This window comes from Mauremys reevesii, linkage group 4 (assembly GCF_016161935.1).
Source record: "Mauremys reevesii isolate NIE-2019 linkage group 4, ASM1616193v1, whole genome shotgun sequence".
Taxonomy (NCBI): domain Eukaryota; kingdom Metazoa; phylum Chordata; order Testudines; family Geoemydidae; genus Mauremys; species Mauremys reevesii.
In genome coordinates, this window is record NC_052626.1 from 26,434,380 (window position 1) to 26,462,242 (window position 27,863).

General features: G+C 38.2%; 1 protein-coding gene across 9 annotated transcripts in view; it reads right to left on the reverse strand.

Moving 5' to 3' along the window:
• Positions 1 to 27,863, reverse strand: part of VRK1 (VRK serine/threonine kinase 1) — a 65,645-nt gene that overhangs the window by 12,874 nt on the left and 24,908 nt on the right. For all 9 annotated transcript variants that reach the window (XR_005597892.1, XR_005597891.1, XM_039536436.1 and 6 more), the window contains exons 2-11: positions 25,809 to 25,970; positions 23,882 to 23,937; positions 17,051 to 17,120; positions 16,158 to 16,245; positions 14,720 to 14,828; positions 14,481 to 14,573; positions 13,292 to 13,424; positions 11,616 to 11,736; positions 8,699 to 8,757; positions 6,933 to 7,111 (exon numbers count right to left, since the gene is read on the reverse strand). Coding sequence is in view for 7 of the 9 variants with exons in the window: in XM_039536434.1 (XP_039392368.1) it covers positions 6,933 to 7,111; positions 8,699 to 8,757; positions 11,616 to 11,736; positions 13,292 to 13,424; positions 14,481 to 14,573; positions 14,720 to 14,828; positions 16,158 to 16,245; positions 17,051 to 17,120; positions 23,882 to 23,937; positions 25,809 to 25,970 (1,070 nt within the window). In the remaining 2 variants the exon portion in view is untranslated. The remainder of the gene's footprint in view (positions 1 to 6,932; positions 7,112 to 8,698; positions 8,758 to 11,615; positions 11,737 to 13,291; positions 13,425 to 14,480; positions 14,574 to 14,719; positions 14,829 to 16,157; positions 16,246 to 17,050; positions 17,121 to 23,881; positions 23,938 to 25,808; positions 25,971 to 27,863) is intronic.

The window sequence follows — 27,863 nt, forward strand, 5'->3', positions numbered from 1 at the left end:
AAGACATGGCCCTTACTCCAAGGAGTTTAGTTTAACAGTTACAGAGGCTTCCTATGGAATATAATGTTGGTATCTTCTTGTTATGCTAGAGCTTGTGCACAGAACAGAGCAATTATGCAGTGATCTGCTTCTGTCTTCCACTCCCAGCTTCTGGTAATCTGAGATTGAGGGTCACCCCGAACATGAGCTTGCAACCCTGACTATTTTGACTAACAGACATTGATGGATCTGTCTTGCATGAATTTATCCAGTTCTTTTTTGAACCATTTATACTTTTGGCCACCATATCCCACAGGTTAGCTGTGCATTGCTTGAAAAAAGTACTTCCTCTTATGTGTATTAAATCTGCTGTCTATTAATTTCATCGGGTGACCTCTGGTTTTTGTATTGTGCGAAAGGGTAAATAACTTCTCTGTTCACTTTTTCCATACCATGCATGATTTTATACACCTATCATATCCTGCTTTAGCTCTCTTTTCTAAACTGTGAGCACACCATGGATTTATAGTGGCATTACAATATTTTCAATCCCTTTCCCAATAGTTCCTAACATACTGTTAGTCTTTTTGGACTGCTGCAACACATTGAGCGGAATTTTTGAGAGAACCATCCAGGGTAATGCCAAGATGAATGGTAACAGCTAATTTAGAACCCATCATTGTGTATGTATAGATGGGATTATTTTTTCCCCTAATGTGCATAACTTTACACTTATCAATACTGAATTTTATCTGCTTTTTGTTGCCCAGTCGCCCAGTTTTGTGAGATCCCTCCGACTCCTTGCAGTCTGCTTTGGACTTAAATATCTTGTTAGTTTTTGTGTCTTTAGCAAGTTGCTTCTCAAATTCTCTCATTGTCTGCCTTATTATACTTTTAAATTTTACTTGCCAGAGTTTGTGCACCTTCTTCATTAGGATTTGACTTCAAAATTTTAAAGGATGCCTTTTAGCCTATAATGGCCTCCACTACTCTGCTGTTCAGCAATTGTGGCATTCTTTTGGTCCTCCTACCATCTTTTTAAATTTGGAATACATTTGGTCTGAGCCTCTATGTTTTTAAGTAGTCTCCATGATGTTTGAAGGCATTTTACCCTTGTGACTCCTATTTTTAATTTCCATTTAAGAAGCGTCCTTCTTGTGTAAGTTCCATTTTTAAAGTTAAATTTCACTATTTGTTTTTGGTACTTTCCTCCCTAGAAGGATGCTAAATTTAATTACCATATATACTCGATCATAAGTTGGTTTGTTCATAAGCCAACCCCCTGCCCCTAAGATGGATAAGTAAAAATGGAAAAATGTTATAACCCGTTCATAAACTGACCCTATAATTCAGGGATCTGCAAACTTTGGCTCCCAGGCCATCAGGATAAGCTGCTGGTGGGCTGAGATTGTTTACTTAGGTTTACCTCCATGCCTGTGGATGCTCGAGGTAAAAAAAAAAAACTAAGTGTCCCAGCATGCCAGCTGCTTACCCTGACGGAGTCAACATTTTTATCAATTATTTGTTTATGTCACTGTTTTATTAGCTTTAACATACTATTTCACTACAATGAAGTAAAAAAGTCTTACACTTCTGCTGTAAGTTGATTTAGAAATATGTTACGGATTAAAATTACATTGTATGACATAGGGCTGTACAAAATACAAACAAACAATGATGTTTCAATACCTATGTTTAAATACCTAGGCCCATCTCTCAATCACAGAAATGTAGGGCTGAAAGGGACTTGAGGGGTCATCTAGTCCAGGCTCCTGCACGGAGGCAGGATCAAGTAAACCTAGACCATCCCTGACAGGTGTTTGTCCAACCTGTTCTTAAAAACCTCCAATGATGGGAATTCCCCAGCATCCCTTGGAAACCTATTCCAGTGCTTAACTACCCTGATAGTTAGGAAGTTTTTCCTGATATCTAACCTAAACCACCCTGGCTGCAGATTAAACCCATTACTTCTGGTCTTATCTTCACCAGACATGCAGAACAACTGACCAAAGTCCTCTTTATACCAGCCCTTACTATATTTGAAGACTGTTACTAGGTCCCCACCCCAAGTCTTCTTTTCTCAAGACTAAATATGCCCTGGTTGTGTTTTGTTTTTTTTAAAAACCTTTCCTCATAGAAGGATTAGAAAACCTGACCCATCATTCTTGCTGCTCTCCTCTGGACTCTCTCCAATTTATCCACATCTCTCCTAAAGTGTGGCACCCAGAACTAGATGCAGTACTCCAGCTGAGGTCTCACCAGTACAGAATAAAAACAGGACATTTACAAGCAAGGTTTTACACACAGCACTCTTGTTAATACTCCCCAGAATATTAGCTTTTTCCGCAACTGCATCACATTGACTCTTATGCAATTTGTGATCCACTATAATCTGCACATCTTTTTCAGTACTATCACCTAACTAGTTATTCCCCTTTCTGTAATTATGCATATGAATTTTCCTTCCTAAGTGTAGTACTTTCAACTTGTATTTACTGAATTTCATCTTGTTGAATTCAGACTAATTCTCCAGTTTGTCAGGCTCATTTTGAATTCTAATCCTGTCCTCCCAAGTGCTAGCAACCTCTCCCAGTTTTGTGTCATCCGTAAATATTATAAGCATACTCTCCACTCCATTATCCAAGTCTTAATGAAAATATTAACTAGTACCGGACCAAGGATGGACCTCTGCAGGACCCAACCTGCTACCTCTCTCCAGTTTGACAGCAAACCATTTATAACTACTCTTTGAATACAAAAAGAACAGGCATACTTGTGGCACCTTATAGACTAGCAAATTTATTTGAGCATAAGCTTTTGTGGGCTACAGCCCACTTCAGCAGATGCATAGAATGGAATATATAGTAAGTAGATATATACATATACATATACACACACACAGAGAAAATGTGGAAGCTGCCATACCAACTCTAAGAGGCTAATTAATTAAGATGAGCTATTATCAGCAGGAGAAAAAAAACTTCTGAAGTGATAATTAAGATGGCCCATTTCAGACAGTTGACAAAAAGGTGAGGATACGTAACATGGGGAAATAGATTCAATTTGAGTAATGACCCAGCCACTCCCAGTCTCTATTTAAGCCAAAGCTAATGATATCTAGTTTGCATATCAATTCAAGTTCAGCAGTTTCTTGTTGGAGTCTGTTTTTGAAGCTTTTCTGTTGCAAAATTGCCACCTTTAAGTCGGTTACTGAGTGACCAGAGAGGCTGAAGTGTTCTCCTACTGGTTTTTGAATGTTATGATTCCTAATGTCAGATTTGTGTCCATTTATTCTTTTGCGTATAGACTGTCCGGTTTGGCCAAAGTACATGGCAGAGGGGCACTGCTGGCACATGATGGCATATATCACATTGGTAGATGTGCACGTGAACGAGCCCCTGATGGCGTGGCTGATGTGATTAGTCCTATGATGGTGTCACTTGAATCGATATGTGGACAGAGTTGGCATCGGGCTTTGTTGCAAGGATAGTTTCCTGGGTTAGTATTTGTTGTGTGGTTGCTGGTGAGTATTTGCTTCAGGTTGGGGGACTGTCTGTAAGCGACGAATGGTCTGTCTTCCAAGATCTATGAGAGTGAGGGATTATCTTTCAGGATAGGTTTTAGATCTTTGATGATGTGCTGGAGAGGTTTTAGTTGGGGGCTGAAGGTGACAGCTAGTGGCATTCTGTTATTTTCTTTGTTGGGCCTGTCCTGTAGTAGGTAACTTCTGGGTACTCTTCTGGCTCTGTCAATCTGTTTTTTCACTTCAGCAGGTGGGTATTGTAGTATTAAGAATGCTTGATAGAGATCCTTTAGGTGTTTGTCTCTGTCTGAGGGACTGGAGCAAATGTGGTTGTATCATAGAGCTTGGCTGTAGACAATGGATCATGTGGTGTGTCCTGGATGGAAGCTGGAGGCATGTAGGTAAGTATAGCGGTCAGTAGGTTTCCGGTATAGGGTGGTGTTTATGTGACCATCGCTTATTAGCACAGTACTGTCCAGGAAATGGACCGCTTGTGTGGATTGGTCTAGGCTGAGGTTGATGGTGGGATGGAAATTGTTGAAATCATGGTGGAATTCCTCAAGGGCTTCTTTTCTATGGGTCCAGATGATGAAGATGTCATCAATGTAGTGCAAGCAGAGTAGGGGCGTTAGGGGACGAGAGCTAAGGAAGCGTTGTTCTAAGTCAGCCATAAAAATGTTGGCATACTGTGGGACCATGCGGGTACCCATAGCAATGCCACTGACTTGAAGGTATATATTGTCCCCAAATGTGAAACAGTTGTGGCCACACTGGCTAATGAGAACGCAACATGGGACTGTGTCAAAAGCCTTATTAAATCAAGATATATGTTTACTGCTCCCCCTACCCAGGCTATAACCCTGTCAAAGAAGGAAATTAGGTTGGTTTGGCATGATTCATTCTCTACAAATCCATGTTGGCTATTACATATAACCCAATTATCTTCTATTAAACAATCAATCTGTAAGCATCTGATCTGTTCCAGTATCTTACCAGGTACCAAAGTTAGGATGACTGGCCTATAATTCCCTGGGCCTTCTTTGTTCCCCCCTTTTAAGGAGAGATATTATATATGACCTTCTCCAGTCCCCTGGGATCTTACCTATCCTCCATGAATTCTCAAAGATAACTACTAACAGTCCAACATTGTTTCAGTTTGTTCCTTAAGTATCATAGGGTGATTTTCATCAGGCCCTGCCAACTTCAATATATCTCATTTATCTAAATACACTTAAACCTATTCGTTCCCTATTTTGGGTTGAATTTTTTCTCCATTGTTGTTAGTACTGTGTTGCGTATCCGGCCACCATTAGCCTCTTTAGTGAAGACAGAAGCAAAATAGACATTAAACACTTCAGCTTTCATGTCATATTCTATGACCCTCTCATTGTCTTTTATGTCCCTTGCTAGATGGAACTTGTTTTGAGCCTCAGCCTTTCTGATTTTATCGCTACATGCTTGTGCTATTCTTTTGTATTTCTAAGTAATTTGTCCATGTTTCCACATTTTGTAGGACTCCTTTCTGATTTTCTGGTGATTAAAGAGCTCCTAAAGGAGCCATATTGGCCTCTTATTATTCTTATCTTTCTTTGGCTTGGGATAGTTTGCTGTTGCACATTTAATCTCCTTGAGAAACTTCCAGATCTTCTCAACTACTTTATCCCTCAGATTTTCTTCCCATAGGACTGTACATACCTATGTACATAGCTCTGAGTTGTTGAAGTCTGCTTTTTCGAAGTCCATTGTCCCTATTCTGCTTCTCTCACTCCTCTCTTTCCTTAGAGTTTTTACATATATTATTTCATGATCAGTTTCACCCAAATTGCCTTCAACCTTCAGCTTTGCAACCAATTCCTCCTTGTTAGTGAGGATCAAGTCTAAAATGTGTCTCCCAGTTACTTGCCTTTGTCTATCAAGTTTTGTCCTATACAGGCAGTAACAGTAATGCTTATTTGATCACCTAGCTTAAATTTTAGTTATATTAATGCCTCAGTATCATTCTTCATAACATATTCCTCATTTTAACTTTTCCCCAAAAAATTAGGGGGCAGTTTTCATGAAATGATGAAATAATGATGAAATAAATTTGCCAGAGGGCTTTCTGCATATGTATAGTACTATAGCTTTCACTAAGAACTGGTCCCACTAGCATATGTTTCTTCTGTATAAACATCCACACAGATTCCACACAAGCAGTTGCCTACTGACAATGGGAAATCACTATTTACCTATAAAGTTAATATGCTAGAATCCTTTTCTGAAATGTGTGAATTATAAAATCTCCTCCATGGTGTAAGTATGACTGTACTTTTTACTAATTGGAAAGAGCTACTTGTGCAAATGTTCTGCACAACAAGGTTCCATATGTGAGAGAAAATTTACAGTTTAAATACAGTTGTATTTAAATACAAGTACCTCTGGAAGTATTAGATTTTTGTTGGTAAACATCGATTTCATCATACACATACAAACAAAAAGTATTTCCATTGATAATACTCTAAATGTACAGATAAGCAAAGAAAAATGTTGCTTGAGAACTTAGGAGTTTGATTTACGGATATTTACTTTGTATCTTCTGACATGTGATGCTGACAATTTATATTTTAATATTATACAGCTAACTTGCTGAATCTCAATATCTACTATCATTAAATAATTGTCTGACCCTCCCTCAATTTCCCAACTGTGAAATTTAAATTGATAAAATAAATACTTAAAAACAAGCATTGCTATATACATCAAAATTATAGTAAAACAAAATCTGCCACGCCTAAATAAAAAGATTAATATACCCCTAATCTAGTACTATACTAATTGTAAAAAAACACCTTTTTGTTCAGTGCCTAGCACAATGGGGCCCTAGGTCCGTGGCTGGGTCTCCTAGGTGCTATGATAATACAAATAATAATACTGTACACAATACCTGAATTTCAGTAGCAAATTGATGGCATAAGGATGTTCATTTAAAAGTAAGTATTTAGATCTAGTTATGTAAGGTAAGAAACCTGAAATGAAACCAAAAGGTAACTAGACTTCTGATTTTACCTCACACTTTGGCCCATCTGGAATTTTTTAGACTCTTGAAAAAAATGTGTAAATTAACTGCAATGTTCATCTGTTCAAATGTCATTACAACTAAATATACATTCTCTTTCCCAAGGTATTATTTACTGCATGTGAAAGTATACCTGCTAACATTGTGCTATATTAAAAACTTTCAGAGCAATTAGTTAAATTAAAATTAGCCCACGGGTCTGCTTATGAAATATGCTGTAAAGCTAACAAACATTTGAGACTAACTTTCCTTTTTCCTTACTTTCCTATCTGGGCTAATTATAGCATCCATTTTCCATATCATTTTATTTAATTCTTTTATTTAGTTTAAAACAAGATCCATTAAAAGCTGATTTTAAAAGTAAAAAGAAACAACCTTTTGTACAGGCTTGGTTCGCAAATCTCCATTCTCTGAAAAACTGAAGTCCAGTATGCCATCATCCTTTTGCCCAATAGCCTTAAGACCTTGCAAAAGTATTTCTCGGAAATGCTGATAAAGAGGTTTCTCTTCGTAGCTCAATAACTTCACCTTTTCCATGTACTTGGCTATTTCATCTGAGGGAATGGTACGTAAAATTAATTTCTATTTAAAGCAGTTGGTAATCAATAGGTTTTACCAAAAAATGTGAGAATTATGTATACACCCTTTTTGGGATTCTTTGATATGGATATTTAAATATAATTATAGCTGTTTAATACAGCATATTTTAGAAATAAGAAAAAATCATCCCAGGGCTCATTAACAAATTATCACAGCACCACTTTTCTACATTAATTACAATGAAGGAAATATTCAGCCTTTAAAAATTATTTTTGAATATGCTTATCTCCTCTACAGTGAGCCTTTTATTCAACTGGTATTTCTTCCCTGCATTTAAGATGATCTACTACAGGTGAAATAAGAGCCTGAGCCCAGAACTTTGCCAGGTAAGTTAAGGAGAAATTATTTTTCATGTATTTTATTTTATTCAAAGGCCGGGACTTATCATCATTTCACCTTTAAAACTATAGTTGCTAAAATACTAATAAGCATGAAACAATCCTGTATTGACAATTAGGATTGGGTGACCCAAGAGAATTTTTCCATTTCTAATCTCTGCAAAAAAGCATGTATAGTTAATGTCAGGACTTTGAAAATCTGCTAGCCAACTCTCATATGGCGAGTCACGAGCTTTCTCAGACAAGTGTTTCTTTAGCATCTAAATTTATTACAAAAATTAATTTCTAATCCTTACAGTTGTGAAGATGTTTCCAAATAGAAATGAGTGTGAGCCAGTGCAATGCTATCTTCCAGTCTGCAGACTAAACTAGTGACTACTACTGTTCACACCTTTCCTATAACGGAAAGAAAACTTACTTGTCTTGTAAATTTAATTACTACTATTCAAAACATTGGTCAGTTTCACTTTACTGCTGTTTGGGAAGGCAGAAGCAGAGGCAGGTACTGGCTCTAGTCACTGGGGAGAACTTAAAGGGTATGTCTACACAGCAGCTAGGAGGTATGAGAGTAGACAGACTCGCATTAGCATGCTAAAAATACCAGTGAACACTACCACATAGGTGCAACCTAGCCAACCACTGTGGCCTGGCCCAAGCCGCTGTGGATGCTGCAACATCCACACTGCTATTTTTAGCATGCTAGCTCAAGCTAAGCTAGCATGAGTCTGTCCATCCATGCTGGGATCACACCTCCTAGCTGCAAGTGCAGATATAGCCAAAGATGTGTTAGGAGGAACAGAATATTAGAGACACCTCTCCCAGATGGACTACATGCTGACAACAATCCGACACCCACTCAATCTTTCCAAGCAGCTGAATTGTCATCTGTCTATGTTTGTATTCAGCTCAATACAGAAGAAATTACTACACATACCCAAATATTACAGTAGTTACTGCCACATGAAAATGGGAATTTCAGATATGCTGTGAGTGCATTCCTGGCCTAACTGAGTAATCTACCTAAACCCTATTAAAGTTAGCTGTTGTATGGTAGAGGTGGCCAGTTGGGTTTCTTTGAAGAATGAATCATTAATGCTTTATTTCAATGTGCTTCATATTTTTTGAGAGACTAACGATTAAAGGTTTGTCTATTAGAATAAAACTAATAGACAAAGAACTAATATTTTAAAAAGCTCTTCCCACCTGGTTTTTCTGTCTCAGGAAAGCACTTGTTCATCAAATCTGTAATATTCTCACTATACCTGAGAAATAAAAGTGGAAGAATCAATACTTTAGATTGTGGATAAATTATATTTAATAACAATTGCGAAACAGTTTGTTCATTCACAGGTGATCTATATTTCTTTTAAAACAATCGTATTAAAGCATTAAAACAAGAATTTTTTTAAAATATTGACATGTAAATAAAAATAGTTTTAATATTGTATAATCCTTTTCTTACAGTCATTTTGTTTTGATTCTGTTACCTTTTACACTTGTCTAGTGATCACAGCAAGAAACTGGAAAATCGGAAGCCTCAGTTTTGTTTCTATCAAGGTAACTGGCTCCTTACATGACAATATCTGTGCTAAAGTCTTCCTTTCTATGAAAGGGGAATACTTATCCACATTTGTAAAATGCTTTGAGATCTTTGGATAAAAAGTGCAATGCAAGCACTTTAAATTCTGCAGGATCCTTGTGATCACATGCTCTTCACTTCACCTAGACAAGAAAATTCCCTCTGTAGGGCCAGTTGAATCCCTTCTTAAGGAAACAAAGTTGCAGCACTGTGCTATTCCTGAGCAACTGACTCGATAAGCTAAGGAACAAGGCTGAGATCCAGGTGTGAGAAAAACAGAATAAGAAATATAATGCAGACCCTATATAAAATTAAACATCTTATATTTAAAGTGAGTTTCATCTTGAGATGCTTTAAAGTAACTTCCCTGTGTCAAGATGAAACTTTCAAAAAGGCAAACTGCATGACCTATAGGCCAGTTCCAAGTATTACTGTAAATTGTCTTGTTTGTGAAAACAGTGGCAATATTGGTCACAAGATTTCATTTATTTTTAATTTAGTTACTAAGTTGTTGGGTTTTTTTTTTTTAAATCAGCTACTTTTATAGCATGTTTCATAATACATTTTCCATCAACTGATGACATGTCACAAAGATCTTTTGCCTAGATAAGACCATGCCAACTTCCTCAAGTGGTTTAATATCCACCATTCTTTATATATTATATTATATTATATATATATATATATTTATTTATTTATTTTGGGGGGTGAGGAAGGTGTAGGGGGTACTACAGTCCCTGTAGTACGTAAAATCCCAGATTTTAAAAATTAAATTACTAGTTTAAAAAAGGACTTCCCAGAATTGACACAAGCTAATGACCTAATTCAAACCTGACTGGACCACACTGCTGCATGGCCCCAAGGTAGGTCTTACACATGATTTGTCCATACACCTTGGAGGGAGATGATGCAAGGATGAGTAAGCAAAGTTTGGAAACTATAATAATCAACAGGAAGTCCAAGAAACCATCAAGGATTAGCCACCACACAAAAACAGAATTCTAAGAAGGAAACAATTAGCTCTGAGCTCTGTGTCAGTTATTAGATATTTTCATTTCAGGACTGAATTTTTAACCAGCTCTAAGTCCCAGATTTGATCAACATTGGTTATAACTCCCAACTAAAGAATTCAGACCGGCACCTTCCTATAATTCTCTTTAGCATTTATAAGGATTATTTCTAGAATTAATTTGATGATTTAACTCATTTTATGACATAACCCCAATCCAATGCATAGACTAATTCATTGATTTGATATTGATTTGGTAGTTGTACTGCTTTATTCTTACTTTAGTTTAATAATAATAGTGAAGTAGCTTTGGTGATTTTTATTTTGTTTTGGTTGAATTAATAAAATTTAACAAAAGATACAGATGCACTTCTTTAAATAAACATGGGTTCAGAAAGGTGGAGGGATAGCTCAGTGGTTTGAGCATTGGCCTGCTAAACCCAGGGTTGTGAGTTCAATCCTTGAGGGAGCCACTTAGGGATCTGGGGCAAAATCAGTACTTGGTCCTGCTAGTGAAGGCAGGGGGCTGGACTCAATGACCTTTCAGGGTCTCTTCCAGCTCTATGAGATAGGTATCTCTCAAATTATTTAGAACCTTTGTGGTCAGGGGTGAATATATCGGCCAGTCAACATAAAAGACTTTGGCTCTCTCACCAACCACTCCAAACTACATACAGATAGAAAACTGTGACTCAGAAGATGTTCCACTTTAAACCCTCACATGTCAATTCCTTCTTGCATCCATGCAAGGCCAATTTCTGCTCTAGCCACTGTTACTCAGAACTATTACTACTCCCTTTCACTCCTCCTTGCACTGGTGCCTTTTATCAGATCAGCAACTAGAAGAGGAGAGAAGTTGCTGCTCTGAGAAACATTGAGGCAGCAGTGTTAACAGGAGGGACAAGAAGCTGCTCTGAGCAATGACTGCCAGGTAGTGGTGGCAAAAGCAGTACTGCAGGCACCTGACAGCACTTACTCTCTGCTAATATGGCAAACAGTGGGCAGAGGAAATGAGGGAGGATGATCCATTGTTTAGGGCAGTAGTCAGGAACTCAGGAGATCCAAGTTCAGTTCCTTAATCTGCCAAAGACTTCCAGTGTGACTTTGTGTAGGCTATTTAGTTTCTGTGCCTCAGTTCTTCATCTGTAAAATGGGGGTGGTAGTGCTTTGTCTACCTCACAAGGGTGCTGTGAGGGGCTAATATAAAGATACTTAACAGAGGGACATGGTGTTGACAAGTACAAAAGTTATGGGGGTGTAATTAGAGAAGGTTTAATTATTATTTTGAAGGTGGGATGGGAATAAAAGGAAGGGAATGTAATCAAGGGGGAGGTTGAAGGGGAATATAACCTACAGTTTTGGACTTCATTATAACTCTGGAATCTCCATTCCAGCCTGCAAGAGTAGACATAATATTACCCAGCTCTTCACAGAAGAGGAAGCATTGTTTATGAGTACATAGTATTGCTACACTGAAATATTTTTATTCCTAGATTGAGTTTCAAATGAGAAAAATATAACAAGTTCCTTACCTAATTTTTGAATCTCTGACATAGTTGGGGTCTTTTAAATTGTCCTCCCATGGTAGATGGCCACTGAGCCAATGAATCATACAGTAACCTAGAATTTCCAAGTCACCCCGTCTTGATGGAGCTACAAATATACATATAAATACATACACACATTTAAAGTTAGTTTGTAAACATAGTAAAACAACTGGAAGCCAAAGTTAACAGTAATTAACAACTACAGTATGCTTTGAGTTTATTTCAGAGGGAAGCAGGAAGGAAAGGAAACAAGAAGTATTGCTCAAATGGCTGGAAGACTGATAAAGGAATTTGAAATTAATCTCTTTCTTCCGCTCACGAATATGACATGCTGCAGTTATCCCAATTTCTGAAGCATTTTAAGTCCTCACATTGTGACAAAATAGAGTGAACTGACTGAGTTATGTTCAAAACACTTTTACTTCCCCATTCCCCAAAAACAGAGAATAGTGTTGAAACGTGAGTTCTTCAAATTATTATTCCACAAATGGAAATATTTCAGATTTCCTGAATACTGAAACATTGCTTGCAGAAGATTCTGAAATCTTGTATGTTGACAAGACGAAGGATAGAACATATTTGCTTTCACGTGTTCCACAAGATACTGATTAAAATTTTATTAAATGTATCAACGGGAAAATCCCCTTTAAGGTCTGTTAGTCAATTTTTAGCCCAGGTGAGAGTTTACATCCAAGCAGATTTTAATTTTTAAACTAAAACTTGTGCAAGACATCAAAAACTTTCCTAAACATTCAAATATAACACTTCTACTGCATTTCTATTGCAAAACCATGCTCTGAAGCGACCCTACCCTCTGTTTGCCAGAAACTGGGAATGGGCAACAGAGAATGGATTACTTGATGATTACCTGTTCTGTTCGTACCCTATGAAGCACCTATCATTGGCCACTGTCAGAAGACAGGATACCAGGCTAGATGGACCATTGGTCTGACCCATTATGGCCATTCTTATGTTCTTCATCCACTAATTCTGTAATTTTATCAAAACAAGCAACAAACTTGGTCTGGCAAGATTTGCTCTTTATAAAATCATGTTACTATAATGTTTAATATTTTTCACTTTTTGCTTTATTATTTTCAATGGACACAGATTAGATTTAAAGGATGGTAGTTTACATCAAACAGAATTTAAGGCTCAGCCTTGGCCAGATATGGGAGAAGTATGCTTCAAATTGAATTTAGGGACCATTAACTCCCTCAAATAGCTGTGTATTTTTCCCCTCACCAGAATCACCCCAGAATCATTATCACACCTGTCCACTTACACAGTTAGTACCAATTCAATAAATATGTCTCATACTAACAGATACACATGATCAATCTTAAGAGATTAGATGGGTTTCTTATATAAAGGAGATATAATCATGTCTATATGAAAAGGAATACAAATGATTTCCAACACTACAGCAAAGTAACAACTGACAAAATTAGTAAATGCTCTAATTCTGTTGCCCAGCAAATTTCAGAAAAAAACATAGCTGAACTTCTGCTATACAGTTGGAACGTTTAGTTTTTTAAACACAGTGTTAGGACTTCACAGTAAATAGGAATCTATTTTAAAATGTCCTCTCTAAAATGTTTGTGATTAAAATAAAAACAGTCTTGTATGGAACAAAGTGAATTAAAGCTTTGACTACTTACCTACACCCTTATGTGCATCAATACTAGTATATTCAATTGTACCATCGTGACATCTTTTGGGGTCTTCTTTATATTTTTTGTGCACTCCTTCTGGACAGTATCGATAAGCAAGGCCATAATCAACCAAGTACACCTATTAAATCCCACATACCATGCAGAGATCAAAGGACTACTCATACAGAAGAATTCATATAAAATAAATACAAGTGACTCTCAGAACTTCTTTAGAACAAAAACTCTAAAAGGTCAGCTCTTTGGATTAAAAAGCTCATTTATCCATTCTTAAACATGAGAGACATATATAAAATTCTGAAAACTGCAACAAGTTTTCAGTCACTTCATGCACTATGTGAAAAATGACAACCAGTTTTAGAAATCATTTACTGCTGATCTAGTGGCAGTGCAAAGTAAAATGTTCAGTTCTTATCTAGGAGCAGGCTGGATTACAATGGTCTATTGGACAACAGTGAAAGAGGCTCACCGTATTGATATCAGAGATTAGAATACATTTATCATGCTGTATTTCTTGAGTATTCATATAAAGCTAGTGTTGTTGTCCTATTGCAACAAAAGGAGTACTGCAAAAGAATAGATGCCAGGTAGTACTCTTCATTATCCCCTGACTACTTCTAAATATACTGGCAATAGTTAATCTACTTTGTGAGGTAAACTATTTGGACAGGGAAACCTGCAGAATTATGGAAATTAAATGCACATTTTCCAAACACTAAAGGGTTTAAAAAATTAGAAAACTAAATATATTTCTGTAAATCAATTGATTTGACTAATCAACATGTTAAGAGAACAAAATTTCCAAGTAACAGAACACTTGTATTTGATGGATCCTTGAACAAAGGAAATAAAAAAGTGACAAAGCAGACAGGCAAACATAATTTACTGGTGTACTATATAATTTTAAGCTTCCACCCCCAAATAGCTATTTGAAATTCATTTTGTATCACGAGCACTCCTCCTGAATATTATTTAGGGCAGAATAGCCAACTTGATAAACTGCCAGCAAATTGCATCAAAAATGTAGAATATTAAATATAAATGTCAAGCAGAAATATCACCGTATACATTCATAAAAATAAGACTTCTGCTAACATTCACAGGTTCAAAGCACCTCAGTTTGTTGTCAAATAACAGGATTAAAACAGGAGAAATGAAGCACAGATATCAGAAATACCTGATTAAGATTCTTGTAGCTCAGGAGAAGATTTGAGGCCTTGATGTCTCCATGCACATATTCATGCTCATGGATATATTCCAGAATATCAAGCTAACAAAACACAATATACAGGAGTATCAGCGTAGTACCCAACTCCAGCCAGCAGAGGACCACTATTCAGCACAAATTGCCTTTTAGCAAAAGGCTACATGAGGAAAATGGATTTTTAAAATGTTTCAGGAATTACTATTACTTACTATTCTCAAGCTTAATTTTAACACAGTTTTGTGTGCAAACTGCTTTGCATTCTCTTCAAAAATTTTCTGAAGATCTCTCCCAAATCGGTCCATTACCATAAATCTATAGCTGAAATTCAAATCAGGGGAAAAAGTTACTGAATTAAAATGTGTACAGTATTTTACCCATGTATTTTACCCCATTGCACTAATTACTGAATTCAAGTATGTTTATTTTTAGAATAAAAATCAGCTATGCAGGCAAACATATTTATGAACACTAGAATTTTTGTACTGTACATCAACCCTAATATTTGTTTTGTTTGCTTTATATCACCTAAACAAAAGGTCCTCCATCAAAAGTATGATACTGAGATCTAGCTAGTTATGCAGTATAGCAAGTGCCCATCTTGGAAAGTACTATGGTGTTTCATTCACAACAGGAAAGAGCAACTATTAATTGCCTGTTAAGACCAATATTTTTTTTTTCCCAAAAACCTTTTATATTGTACTTAAGTGGTTACTTTCACAAGTTGGCTGCTTTAAAAGTAATACTACTAAGATTTAAATGAGCATTCTACTTATTGAAATGAAGCTCCCCTATCAAATATGTTTTGATATTCATCTTTAATGTCACCATAGTTTGACTTTATAATAAAAGCTCATTCCATAAAAGCCCTGCACATGAAACATTATGAATCTGAAAAGCTCATTTGGATTGAGACAGTTACATTTTGTCATACTGCATTTTCTTTTGCATCCCAATATCACCTGAATTCAAGTTCTTTACATTAGATTACTGGATGATTTAATGCACTATTCAGACACTTGAGGCCATATGTATTAATTGCACTATGAATTGACCTAGCCAGAGAAAGTTAGCACTACTGTGCAAGGTCTACAAGATCCCTAATTCTACAAGTTCCACACTTAGCATGGATCTCGCTTCTTCCACCACCTTTCCCTGCTGATGTCATATAGCCTGCTGGAGTAACCACTACTGTTTTGCCAAAGAGTTAGCCATCCCCATCCCAACTGATTCTGTGCTATTAGAGACCAGCCATAAATGCATGTAAAGTCAGTATATCTCTGAGCTAATGGATTCCTCAATCTCACATGAAACAGTATAAAAACCTAGCCTTGAACTTTTGAAATAAAATAAGGATTGGATTGTCTATACCAGCTCTCAGATTAAATAAAAAGACTTTCTCTCCCAAGAGTAAACAAGCTGAAGATAAGAAGGCAAAGTGTAGTAAAACAGTGCATTTCCTTCTTTATACATGTGAATTAAAAGACTAATTCTGCACACATGTTCAGGATAATTAAAAGAAAAATTCTAGAATTTACCTTATAATGGTCAAGGATTTATAAATTAAGAGCTGGACTCTGAGATGGATATAAAAGAAGTTGTTGTGGGTGGGAAAATATTAATATGTCCTAAACACAAGACTTATTTTACCTGTTTCCATTTTTTTGATGCAAGCCAGAGCCCCAGTACTTCGGTACACCTAGGTACTTCAGTTTATGGGAACTAGTCCATTTCTGAACTAAAAATATAAATAAAAACAAGGTTATGAACTTGTACTGCAGGAGTCCTGTGGAAAAGATTACTTATAAATCATTTAAAATTTATGCATGTCAGATCTGATCATTATCTGATAGTGAGAAGCCATGAACCAAGTATACCAGATAACAAGTAGGCTCTTCTATCTATTTCTAAATCTGGTAATGAAACATATCCTAACACGAACAGGTATTTGATAAAGGAGATCCAACTGTAATGTATACTGAAACTAATACAACTAATACTGCTGATAGAAAACTACATACCAAAAATGTAACTGCAAGACTACATTTTAACACAGCAGATTCCGTTTTTTCCAAATAGTGCCTCAACTATTTTTAAGTTCTCAAATTACTATTTTTCTTCTAATCTCATTAAAATCTTGTTTGGCTTTAAACACTAAGAAAATCCTATTTGTTCCGATGATATTACAGGCTGAGCCCTCAAAGGTTTATGACCTTAGGTGTGAGAAAGAGGACAAGAGCAATGGTTCTACTTCAGTAACTCTTATTTATAAACAATTATCTTCAGTAATTATCCATTTAGAAAAAAAATTGTGTCATTGTAAAAAGAAACATCCATTTATGATTAAGGAATACAATTAAGAAATGTAAATGAACATAAGGAGGTCATTTTTAAAAAATGAATCTAAACAGGCTCTCTTGATGAGCCAACCAATACATTTAATGTTAAAGGCTACCACTTCACCTTTATTTTTATTAAAAACTCAACAAATTATTATTTATAGGGAAACATGGTCTTTTAGTTCATTCTGATAGACTGCTTACTTTGCTCTGGTTTAGCAGCTCGCATGTAGAACTTTAATTCAGTAAAAAGAGGTCCATTCTGGCTGGGTTCCTTTGAAACAGTAATTTAAAATTAGTTAGCTTTAGCTGCTGTTTTTTAGCTATTATGAACTGTAGCTCTTAAAATTCATATAAGCTGATATACACCCACATACAAGCATATCATTCTTTACCACCCAATTCTGGATAGTTTGATATTTCAATAAGAATTCATTCCCTGTGTACTAAAATGGCTTTAACAACAGACTGTTCAGAAAGTGTTAGGAGTATAAGGAAAGTATCCCTCCACCACAGCCAATACTGATTAAATAATAAGTTAACAGAAAATATGATGAACTGTTTACAGCAGTGCTTTAGCAGGCCTTATTAAACACACTTTTGTCATCATCTTTAGGTTCTCTGAATTAAGGGTATTGTAATGTTGGGGTTCATCATACAACAAATTGTCCTCTCAATAAAAATCTCAACTCTTGAAATGGTTGGACTGAAAAGTATATAAAACTGATCTCTAAATATTCTTGCTAAAAGTATATCCCCCTTAGAAGTCTTGAAGCCATGACTGATTACAATCGTATGTCCTTACAAGATAATGCCTCTTAGTATTAGCTCCTCCTATTGAATAAGACATTTAGGCCTGGTCTACACTGGGGTGGGGGGGTCGAACTAAGGTACGCAAGTTCAGCTACGTGAATAGCATAGCTGAACTCGAACTACCTTAGTTCGAACTACTCACCCGTCCAGATGCCGCGGGATCGAAGTCCGCGGCTCCCCCGTCGACTCCGCCACCACCGTTCGCGGTGATGGAGTTCCGGAGTCGACGGGAGCGCGTTCGGCGTTCGATATATCGCGTCTAGATGAGACGCAATATATCGAACTCCGAGAAGTCGAACGCTACCCGCCGACCTGGGCGGGTAGTATAGACGTAGCCTTAGGGTATGTCCACCCTGCCATCAGGAGGTGTAACAGCAGCACATGTAAGTCCACCCAAGCTAGCTCACAAAAACAGCAGTGTAGCTGTGGCAGCACAGGCAGTGGCACAAGCTAGCCACCCAAGTACAATCCCGCCCAGGATCCTGGGAATATACTCGGATGGCTAGCCCATGCTGCTGCAACTACACTGCAATTGTTAACAAGCTAGCTCGAACACATGTAGCTCAGGTATTCCTACATGCAATGTGTTTTACCCTTAGATGATGATACACACACTCAACCCTAACTCCATTTCAATGTAGATTTTTTCCTTTGTTCATAATTATTACACATTTCATACATGAAAACTAAGCAAGAAACCCAAAGAGAATGTTACCGTATGATATTATCAATGACTTGAAGATACGTGGAATGAATCTTAAATCATTTTTATAATTGTAACTTTTAAGGGCAGATTCAATGGTACACTAGAAAAGGGCAAATAACCAGAGTGCACTGGCCAGTTAACCCAGGTTTACAGCTGCTTTGCATCACCAGAGCAGCGCAAAGCAGATAACAGAATCATAGCCATGTAGGGACATGGGGGGACGGATACTTCAGTGGTTTGAGCATTGGCCTGCTAAACCCAGGGTTGTGAGTTCAATCCTTGAGGGGGCCATTTGGGATAGGGATAGGGATAGGGATAGGACAGTGAGGGACAGTACTTTGTCCTGCTAGTGAAGGCAGGGAACTGGACTTGATGACCTTTCAAGGTCCCTTCCAGTTCTATAAGATAGGTATATCTCCATATATCCAGGGCTAGCAAGGACTTCAAAAAGTCATCTAGTCTAGCCCCTGCACTGAGACAGGACCAAGTAGACCTACACCATCCCTGAGAGGTATCTGTTCAATTTGTTCTTAAAACTGAACTTTAGCTTGTTGAATTCAGATCAATTCTCCAATTTGTCAATGTCATTTTAAATGCTAATCTTGTCCTCCAAAGTGCTTCCAGCCCCTGCCACTTTGGTGTCATCCACAGATTTTTAAGCACACTCTCCACTCCATTATCCAAGTCATTAATGAAAATACTGAATAGTACTCGACCCAGGATGGGCCCTTATGGGTCCCCACTAGATATGCCTTTAGATACTTACAAATTGATTAATAATTTAGTCCAGTATCTATTTGGGTACTGAAGTTAGGCTGATTGGTCTACAATTTCTGAGGTCCTCTTTGTTTCCCCTTTTTAAAGATAGATACTATGTTTGCCCTTCTCCAGTCCTCCAGGACCTCACCCATTCTCCATGAGTGCTTCAAGATAATTGCTAGCAATTTTGAGATTCCTTCTGCTAGCTCCTTAAGTACCCTAGGATGAATTTCATCAGACCCTTAATTTGCAACTATTTATTGATTTAGAGCACTATTAAGAAGATCATCATGTGAAGAATGGGACAAGAGTAGTCCAGTTCCCAAGTCCTAATATTCCTGCACTTTCAAGGTTTCTTAAAGGGTCCTTAACTCTGTTCCCCCAAGAGTACTGTCCTGGTTTACAGTAGAGCCAAGGCAGCAGTGCTATGGGTAGCCTTCCAAGTACTGATACCCAGGCTAGCAGGCGGAACCTTTAAAGGGCAAGGACAGTTGGGCCAAGTAATCTACCACTGAGAACTCTGGCACTCATCCAGTATTCTTTATATCACACTCATTATAACCAACAGAATTGTGACATGCAAATTTGCGGTAGAAAAAAGGTGGTGATTGGTTGATTTATCTAGGCTATCGCAACAGCCCCACTCACCTGAGCTGCTAACCTGACCACATATTTGCCTATACAATCATAATACAAAAATTAACCTTAATTATAACAATTTCTTCAAATATAGCCTATGTACAAGATTTAAATTAACTGCAACTATATAGAAAGCTTGAAGAGTCTTATTCTGTTACTAAGATCATTTGGAACAAAAAAGGCTGACTGATGCTAAATTCTTTAAAAGCACACATTTTAAAATTCATTTTAACCCAAACTAACAGATTTACCTATAAATTCTCAGAAAATATATTCTGTACATAGAGTAAGTGCCATGAATTTGCTGAGCATAGTTTTTTTTTTTTTTTTCCCCTCAAAACAGGGGTTGATTCATGCTTTAAGTGTAAAACTGAATTCAGCCTTACCTATGGAGCGGCAACTAATGCCTCCATAATAAAGTTAATTCTAAACAGTGGTCTCCAATCTTTTTACACACAAGATCACTTTTTTAATTTCAGTGCAACCCAGAATCTACCCTGCCCCTTCCCCGAGGCCCCGCCCCGCTCATTCCATCCCCCCACTCCGTCTGTCACTTGCTCTTCCCCACCCTCACTCACTTTCATTGGGCTGGGGCAGGGGGTTGGGGGAGGGGATGCGGGCTGGGGCAGAGGGGTTCTGAGTGTGGGAGGGGGCTCCGGGCTGATCCTGGGGCAGGGGTGCAGGAGGGGGTGAGGGGTGCCAAGTCTGGGAGGGAGTTTGGGTGCAGGAAAGGGCTCCGGCCTGGGGCAGTGTGTCGGGGTACAGGAGTGTGTGTGGGCGCAGGAGGGGGCTCTGGGCAGGGGCAGAGTGTTGGGTTGCAGGAGGGGGTACGGGGGCTGGCTCCAGGAAGGGCCTCAGAGCTGGGGCACAGGAGAGGGTTCAGGGTGCAGGAGGTGGTATGGGGGGCTGGCGGGGGCTCAGGGTTGGGGTGTGGGAAGGGTTCAGGGTGCAAAAGGGGGTATGGGAGGCTGGCTCTGGGAGGGGGTTCAAGGCTGGGGCAGGGGCTTGGGGTGCAGGAGAGGATATGGGGTGCTGGCTCCGGGAGGAGGCTCAGGGCTGGAGTGCAGGCTCCCCCAGGTGGCACTTACCTCAGGCAGTGCAGTGAGGCTAAGGCAGGCTCCCTGCTGCCTGGCCCCACGTCGCTCCCAGAAGCGGCCAGCACGCCCCTATGGCCCTGGGAAGGGGCGGGGACGTGGCTCCCCATGCTGCTCCTGCCTGCAAGCACTGCCCCCGCAGCTCCCATTGGCCACAGTTCCCCATTCATGATGCTGTATTATGATTATGTATTATGATAACAATGTTCAATACCACAGTGATTGGCACCTTATAAAATACTTAGATTTCAAACGTGATGTACTCTAGAAGTTCATGCCCAAGCTTTAAGAAATTGAAACTAAAATTTGACTAGAGAAAATACCACTCTCTGCCATTACATTGTATATGTCAAAACTCAAGACATATCTGCCTCTCTTTTCTTTAACAGTATTTTAAGAATTAAATTGTCCCATCTAGAAAAGATAAGCAATGTCATTAAATAAACTTTGCACCCACGTTTGCCCAGAGACATCTGAAAATTCATACTTTCAGAAGCATTTCTTCATTAGAAAAAAAACTGTGAAAAATTTTACAATTATTCATTTTATACCGATTAGATACCAAAACCGTAAGAACTCTATACCAGAAGACTAAGTCAATTTCTATCCCACTTTAATAGTCTAACCATTTGAAGAACATTGCTGGGTGAACAAACATTTTGTTTAACTACTGAACATTAATAATCCTTCAGCTATTAACCTCTATCTCTGCTGTGAGTTAACTTGGCTCTCAGGGTATCAAAAACAGACCCTTATTAGAAGTTGCATCCCAGCTGAGAGGGAAGCAACAAGTCATGGGTCATTCACGTAGGTATGACAAATATCTGTTGAAGAGGAAATCAAAACGTATGGACTGGGAGAGCAGAAAGAAGAGCACTAACTGCTTAACAAGTAGAGAAGAAAACAGCAGTACAAAAAAAACTGGGGTGCAGAGCACTTCATACTGGTGCAAAGACATCCTGAATACATAGACAGGAATAAAAGGAGATGAATTAACTTTCAGGAAGCTTAGCAATAGAGGTACTACAAAACGCAGTAAAAAGGCAATTCCATTATTACAGAACAACAAAAATCTGTTACAATACCTTCTATTTCTTATCAGGCAAAATGTCTCTTCGCAGCAAATGATCGTTTCCAACAATAGCCTCACCACCAATTGTCAAAAAATAAGTATATTTTATAGTTCATATGATGTGACACTGTCAGTTTCCAAAGTGATGCACTCAGCACAGCAGATTGTTTTATCCTAAATTAATTGGATCTTTAAACTGGAATAAAAATCTACTATAACATTTATATTTTTCACAGAGGGCCAACTATTAGTACAGTAGATTTCACTGCTGCTGAACAAATGAGCAGATAGAGGAAAAAGCATGATATAAACCCTCATGCTTCAGAGCTAAACTGGGGAACAAAAGTCCATACTAACAAGTTACTGCACAATTTTCCAATAAAAGGTCATGCACTTTTCTCTGAAGCATCTGGTCCTGACCATTGCCAGGGACAAGATATTTGATCAAATGGGCCACTGGTCTGATCTAGTATGCCCATTACTATGTTCCCAATTTCTCAAGTGGTTCCTGGAGCTACTTTTCAAAGTCAGAACCCAAATTAAGGACCACATTCAAAGTAATCAAATGTAACCTACATATCAACAAGATTGGGAAAAGAACATGTTAAACTGGAAAAAAGTTAAAATGCAATACATATTATTACAAAGTTTGGCCAATAGTTGCATGAATGTATTATCATTAACAAATATATAGCCTATTTTCTCTAGTGCAAGCAATTACAACAAACATATTTAAATGTATACTTCTTTTGCCTTCCCACCAGGTAAAAAACTAAGTGGCAACAACTTTCTGATTCAACAAAGCTTACACTTAAACTTCAGTATTTAAACTAAGGTGTTTTGTTGTCATATGCTCATACTAGGCTCAGTTCTCCTATGTCTGAGTTCCATCTTGGTACAGGGTAGGGACCCATAAGGGAGTCAGTTAAAGTCAGCATCAGTTTTGCCCTAACATTAGTCGGTGCAGTCATGGGGCCACTCTAATTTACACCCGCCATATGAATGAATGAATGATGAATGATAAAATTCCTAGTGGAGAATTGGTGTAGCAAAGCTGTGCTCTGCTATTTCCCTGGCCTTTACCCAGTCTACTCCTGCCACCAGGAGAAGGAAGAGGCTAACTGGCACAGGAACTGCCTATATCAGTCTTACACCAGAAGGAAGTTCTTCAATAGCCATTTACAGACATTTAATCCAGTTTGTGCTGCCTGAGTGGTGTAAAGTAAAGAATTAAGCTGCATTATCTGGGTGACTGCATCAACTTTGTGCTTTGTGCTGGTGACTCTCAGATCTGCCTTTCCAATTCTGATCTGTTGTCTTTCATCTAGACTCATGTCTCAGCCTCTCTTGATGTCTTTCCATTAACTTAAATTTAACATGGCCAAAACTAAATTTCTGATCTTCCCTCTGCAATACTCATTTCTCCCTCCTTTCTGTCACTTTTAATAACACCATCGTTCTGAGTGTCATTCCAAACCATAACCTCCAGGTCATTTTCAATTCCCTCTCATCAACTGTCCCATACACCCAGGCTGTGTTCAGATCTTACCACTCCTTCCTAACCAATATTTGCAATTCCAACTTTTCTGTCCAGACAGCCAAAACTCTAGTTTAGATTCTAATGTCTCGTCTTGTTACAGAAACCTAGCCTTCTCTAGTCTCCCTACAGCACAAATGTGATTGTTTCTCTTTTCCTCTCTTCATATATCACTTTGTGTGTTTAGCATGTAAGCTGTTTGGGACAGGGATCGTGTCTTACATGTTTGTACAGTAGCTAGCACAATGGGGTCTTGATCCTCACTGGGGCTTTTAATTATTATTAAACATACATTAATGAAGCTCACACTATATGACTGTATTAATTCTAGCTGAGGGGATGTTTCATGTTATACATGCAATACTAGAGAAGCCATTTGATATCTTGAAATAAATAGATTCAAAATTTCTCTTACCACTTTTATAACATAGGGTGCATCGCTGCCAACCGATTTTGAAGAATTAACATCAGCTGTTAAAATATGAAGCGTTTATCAGTAGAATGAGAGGCAACTATCGTAAAACACATACAACTACTACTTGTTATGTCATTTGGTTAGCTACTCTATAAAGTAATTAAATATTAACATGAATATAAATTGTTCAGTAGCTTGGTGTCAGAATTATGCAGAAAACCAAGTTAAATTTCCGGTCTTGATTTCTCCCACTGGGGACATTTACTAAATGATAAAGGAGTCCCCCACCCCCTTGCCATTCAATAGTACCTTCTCAAGTGACTTAAAGGTAAGGCCTAATTTACAGTGTGGCTTACGCACGGGAGGCCATTATTTTTACCTTTTTACGAAGATACCCTATATATCCGAAAAATATTTTTCTATCTTTCAGCTCTCAGCTTGTCTGACTGCCATTTTAGAAACGCCACAGGAGATGTGTTAATAGGGGATTCTATGGCAGGCAGTTTTAAAATACCAGCTACTCAGGGAGCTGGGGCACACATCTGTACCAGTGGGAGAAGGGGCTTAAGCACTCTCTGAGCGAGAGCAAGGTTAGTCTTTCCTGAAAAGACAACTACTAACATGCACAAGTGTATAACATGAGCAGAGTTCCACCTCTGGTAGGATAACAAGTTGAATGGGCAAAAACATGCAGCAGTGGAGGACCCCATGGCAAGACTAGAAACCCCACTTGGTAGCTACCTTCTTTCAATACAATGCTTAATCCCCTCCTACTGTTGCCAGTTCATTTTAGGAGCACTATGGCTTACCAAATGATTTTGTAATCAATAAGTGACTGCATGCCACATAATTCAATGCAATCACGCCACATAAATTGCAAGGAGAGGGAGGACATCTTGTCACACAGTGAAGGCACCACGTAGTCAAAAGGGCCTTTGGCTAGAATGTTCATCTAAAGTTTCATCCCCTCAACACTGGTGTGTAGAATGATAGCTATAATAGGACCACCTTCACACTGCCCATTTATTCAGAAAACAGATACATTTAAAGATTAGGTGCCATATTATTTTTTACATGTTTTCTCACACTCAACAAACAGACAGCACTACAAAATGAAATGTAATGACACTCTGACAGTGAAATTCTTGGACTTGATAGATATTGCAGGGAATTGGTTATGTAAAATATCAAGCACTTGACCATGTCAGTTCAAATGCAACCCAGCAGAGAGGAAATGGAAAGCTGTCATCTGTTGTCTGGTCAGCATCCTGTATCAAATGAGTCAATAGTCTCAGTTTAGAATTTAGGTGCCCAGTATCCTCATGACAAATAATACCATCAAAACAGAGAGCAAAGATCAAATTAGCATGGAGACTGAGCAATCCTCTCACCTCTACAGGTAGGTCCTCCAAAGTCAGAGTTGAAATACCATGGCAAGGCAGTGTAGGGAGGATGCCTAAAGTGCTGGTGGCCACACCAACAATCTGGCCTCTCTCACAAGTACTAAATTTAAATTAAAAGTGCATAAATGACCTTTAAGATAATAAACTAATTAAATATGAGAAAGAGGGAATTATGAAATCTGTCTACAAACATTTGAGGGATATTATAAAGAAATGGATGATTTATATGGGAATAAAGAATGTCACTTCAGCTAAGAAAAAATATGATCTGTCATATGAAGTAGTTGGGGTTAGAGTAAGAACCAAGAGGGGCTTCCAAATACAGCATATGGAGGACTATATCTTCAATGCCTTTAATAACTATTTTCTACCTACATTTCTCAATTCTGCAAGAAAAAACACTAAACGGCAGCTCTAACCAAACTGTTGTTAATTTGAAGACAATAGGGTCCCCAATTTATTGGGGAGGGTGGGACCTTAAAGACCCTCATTTTAAGAAGTTGTAGTTTGGGTCACAAACTTACCAAGATATAGGCATCCAAAGCCACCTTGCCCTATAGGCATGCCTAACTTCCACTCTTTTTTTGATGTGTCTGTTAACACTTCTCCAGGAGCAAACTCTTCCGCAAGCTTCCTCTTCACAGGACCTCTTTTTCCAGGCGTCTTCTTTATATATGGCATTTTCACTATAAGAAGTAAATGCCAGGGTTATAAACTGAGCAGATTTTCTTTTGCATCCTTATTCTACTCCATATGCCAGTTTTTTATGGTCTCTTTTGCTCATGACAGACTTCCACACGGCAACCATAGGTTGTTTAAATTGCCAAATTGTTACTACAAAAATACTTTGTAAGAAATGTGCAAGGTAATCCTGTTGGCATGAATCCTAGGTGAAAAGCAATGTATATTTCTTCAGGGATCAGAAAAAAAAAACTTCTCAGCTGATAAGAAAAATCTGATAAAAAGTAAAAAAGGAAGCTTCAGAACAAAAGATTTTGTATTAGAAGGCTTTGCATAATTTAATACATACTGGAGAATTACAGAATCTATTCCATTTGATAATTAATTATGATCTGACAATATGAAAAATATATTTAGCTGTGATACAATAAGCTTTATCAAGCCTGTTAAATTTACAAATTTTCATACAGTCCATGTCTTTAATAACTGGAGTCCTGAAGCTAGATATATCTAAAAAAGAACTCTCAACTTTCTCTTTAACCATGTTTGCAGTAGTTAAGTTTGTGATTGGCATGATGCCACAAAAAGATCAAACACCTGCAAGAACCATTCAAGTAGTCCTAGAATGTTCTCCCACAAATATGTATGTAACCCAAATGCAACAGTGAATTTACTGTATCCCAGGACAGCATTTAAAATAATCCAGAAACCTCAACAGTGCAATAAATAACCTCCAGTTTCAAGGTTCTGAACATAAATCTTATTTCTGCCTCTTGACCTTCAAATTCCAGCTTGGGAAGAGAACACTTTGAAACTAAATAACTTAATGGCTTCTTCACAGTCAAATAAACATGTCACCCTCCAGAATGACTGATCTTCACTAGACAATAAGCCCCTTTGGGTTTTCCAACACTGGGACAAGAACCAAATTTTCACTGAATCAATTCTTTCTATCTAGATTGTTTGGATATGATGTGTCAAGGAACGCATATACATCTTTCATGTGAAAGGCCTTCTTAATTTGTTTTACACAGAACTTGATCTCTGTCTGTTCCCTATGAAAAAGAAAACCATATAACCATACACAGAGCTTACTTTTTTTAAAAGTACAGTTAGTCTTGGGTCTTCTAATCCTAACAATGCTCAATTTGTGAGGTTCCTGGACAGCAGAATAATTATTTGTATTTCGTCTATGTAATCACAGTTCCTGACTATTCCCATGATGTAGGAGCCATATACTGTTTGACACGAAGTGGAAGTTTACAACTTTGAAGATGATCAGCAAATTGGGAGTAACTGCCACCTATTGCCCTTCTCCAGGACTCATCTGGTGGGCCTGGTCTACACTACGCGTTTATACCGAATTTAGCAGCATTAAACCGATTTAACCCTGCACCCGTCCACACAACGAAGCCCTTTATATCGATATAAAGGGCTCTTAAAACCGATTTCTGTACTCCTCCCCGACGAGGGGAGTAGCGCTCAAATCGGTATTGCCATGTCGGATTAGGGTTAGTGTGGCCGCAATTCGACGGTATTGGCCTCCGAGCGGTATCCCACAGTGCACCATTGTGATTGCTCTGGAAAGCCATCTGAACTCGGATGCACTGACCAGGCAGATAGGAAAAGCCCCGCGAACTTTTGAATTTCATTTCCTGTTTGGCCAGCGTGGAGCGCTCACCAGCACAGGTGACCATGCAGAGCTCATCAGCACAGGTAACAATGCAGTCTCCTGAGAATCGAAAAAGAGCTCCAGCATGGACTGCACGGGAGGTACTGGATCTGATCGCTGTATGCGGAGAGGATTCCGTGCTAACAGAACTCCGTTCCAAAAGACGAAATGAAAAAACATTTGAAAAAATTTCCAAGGCCATGATGCAGAGAGGCCACACCAGGGA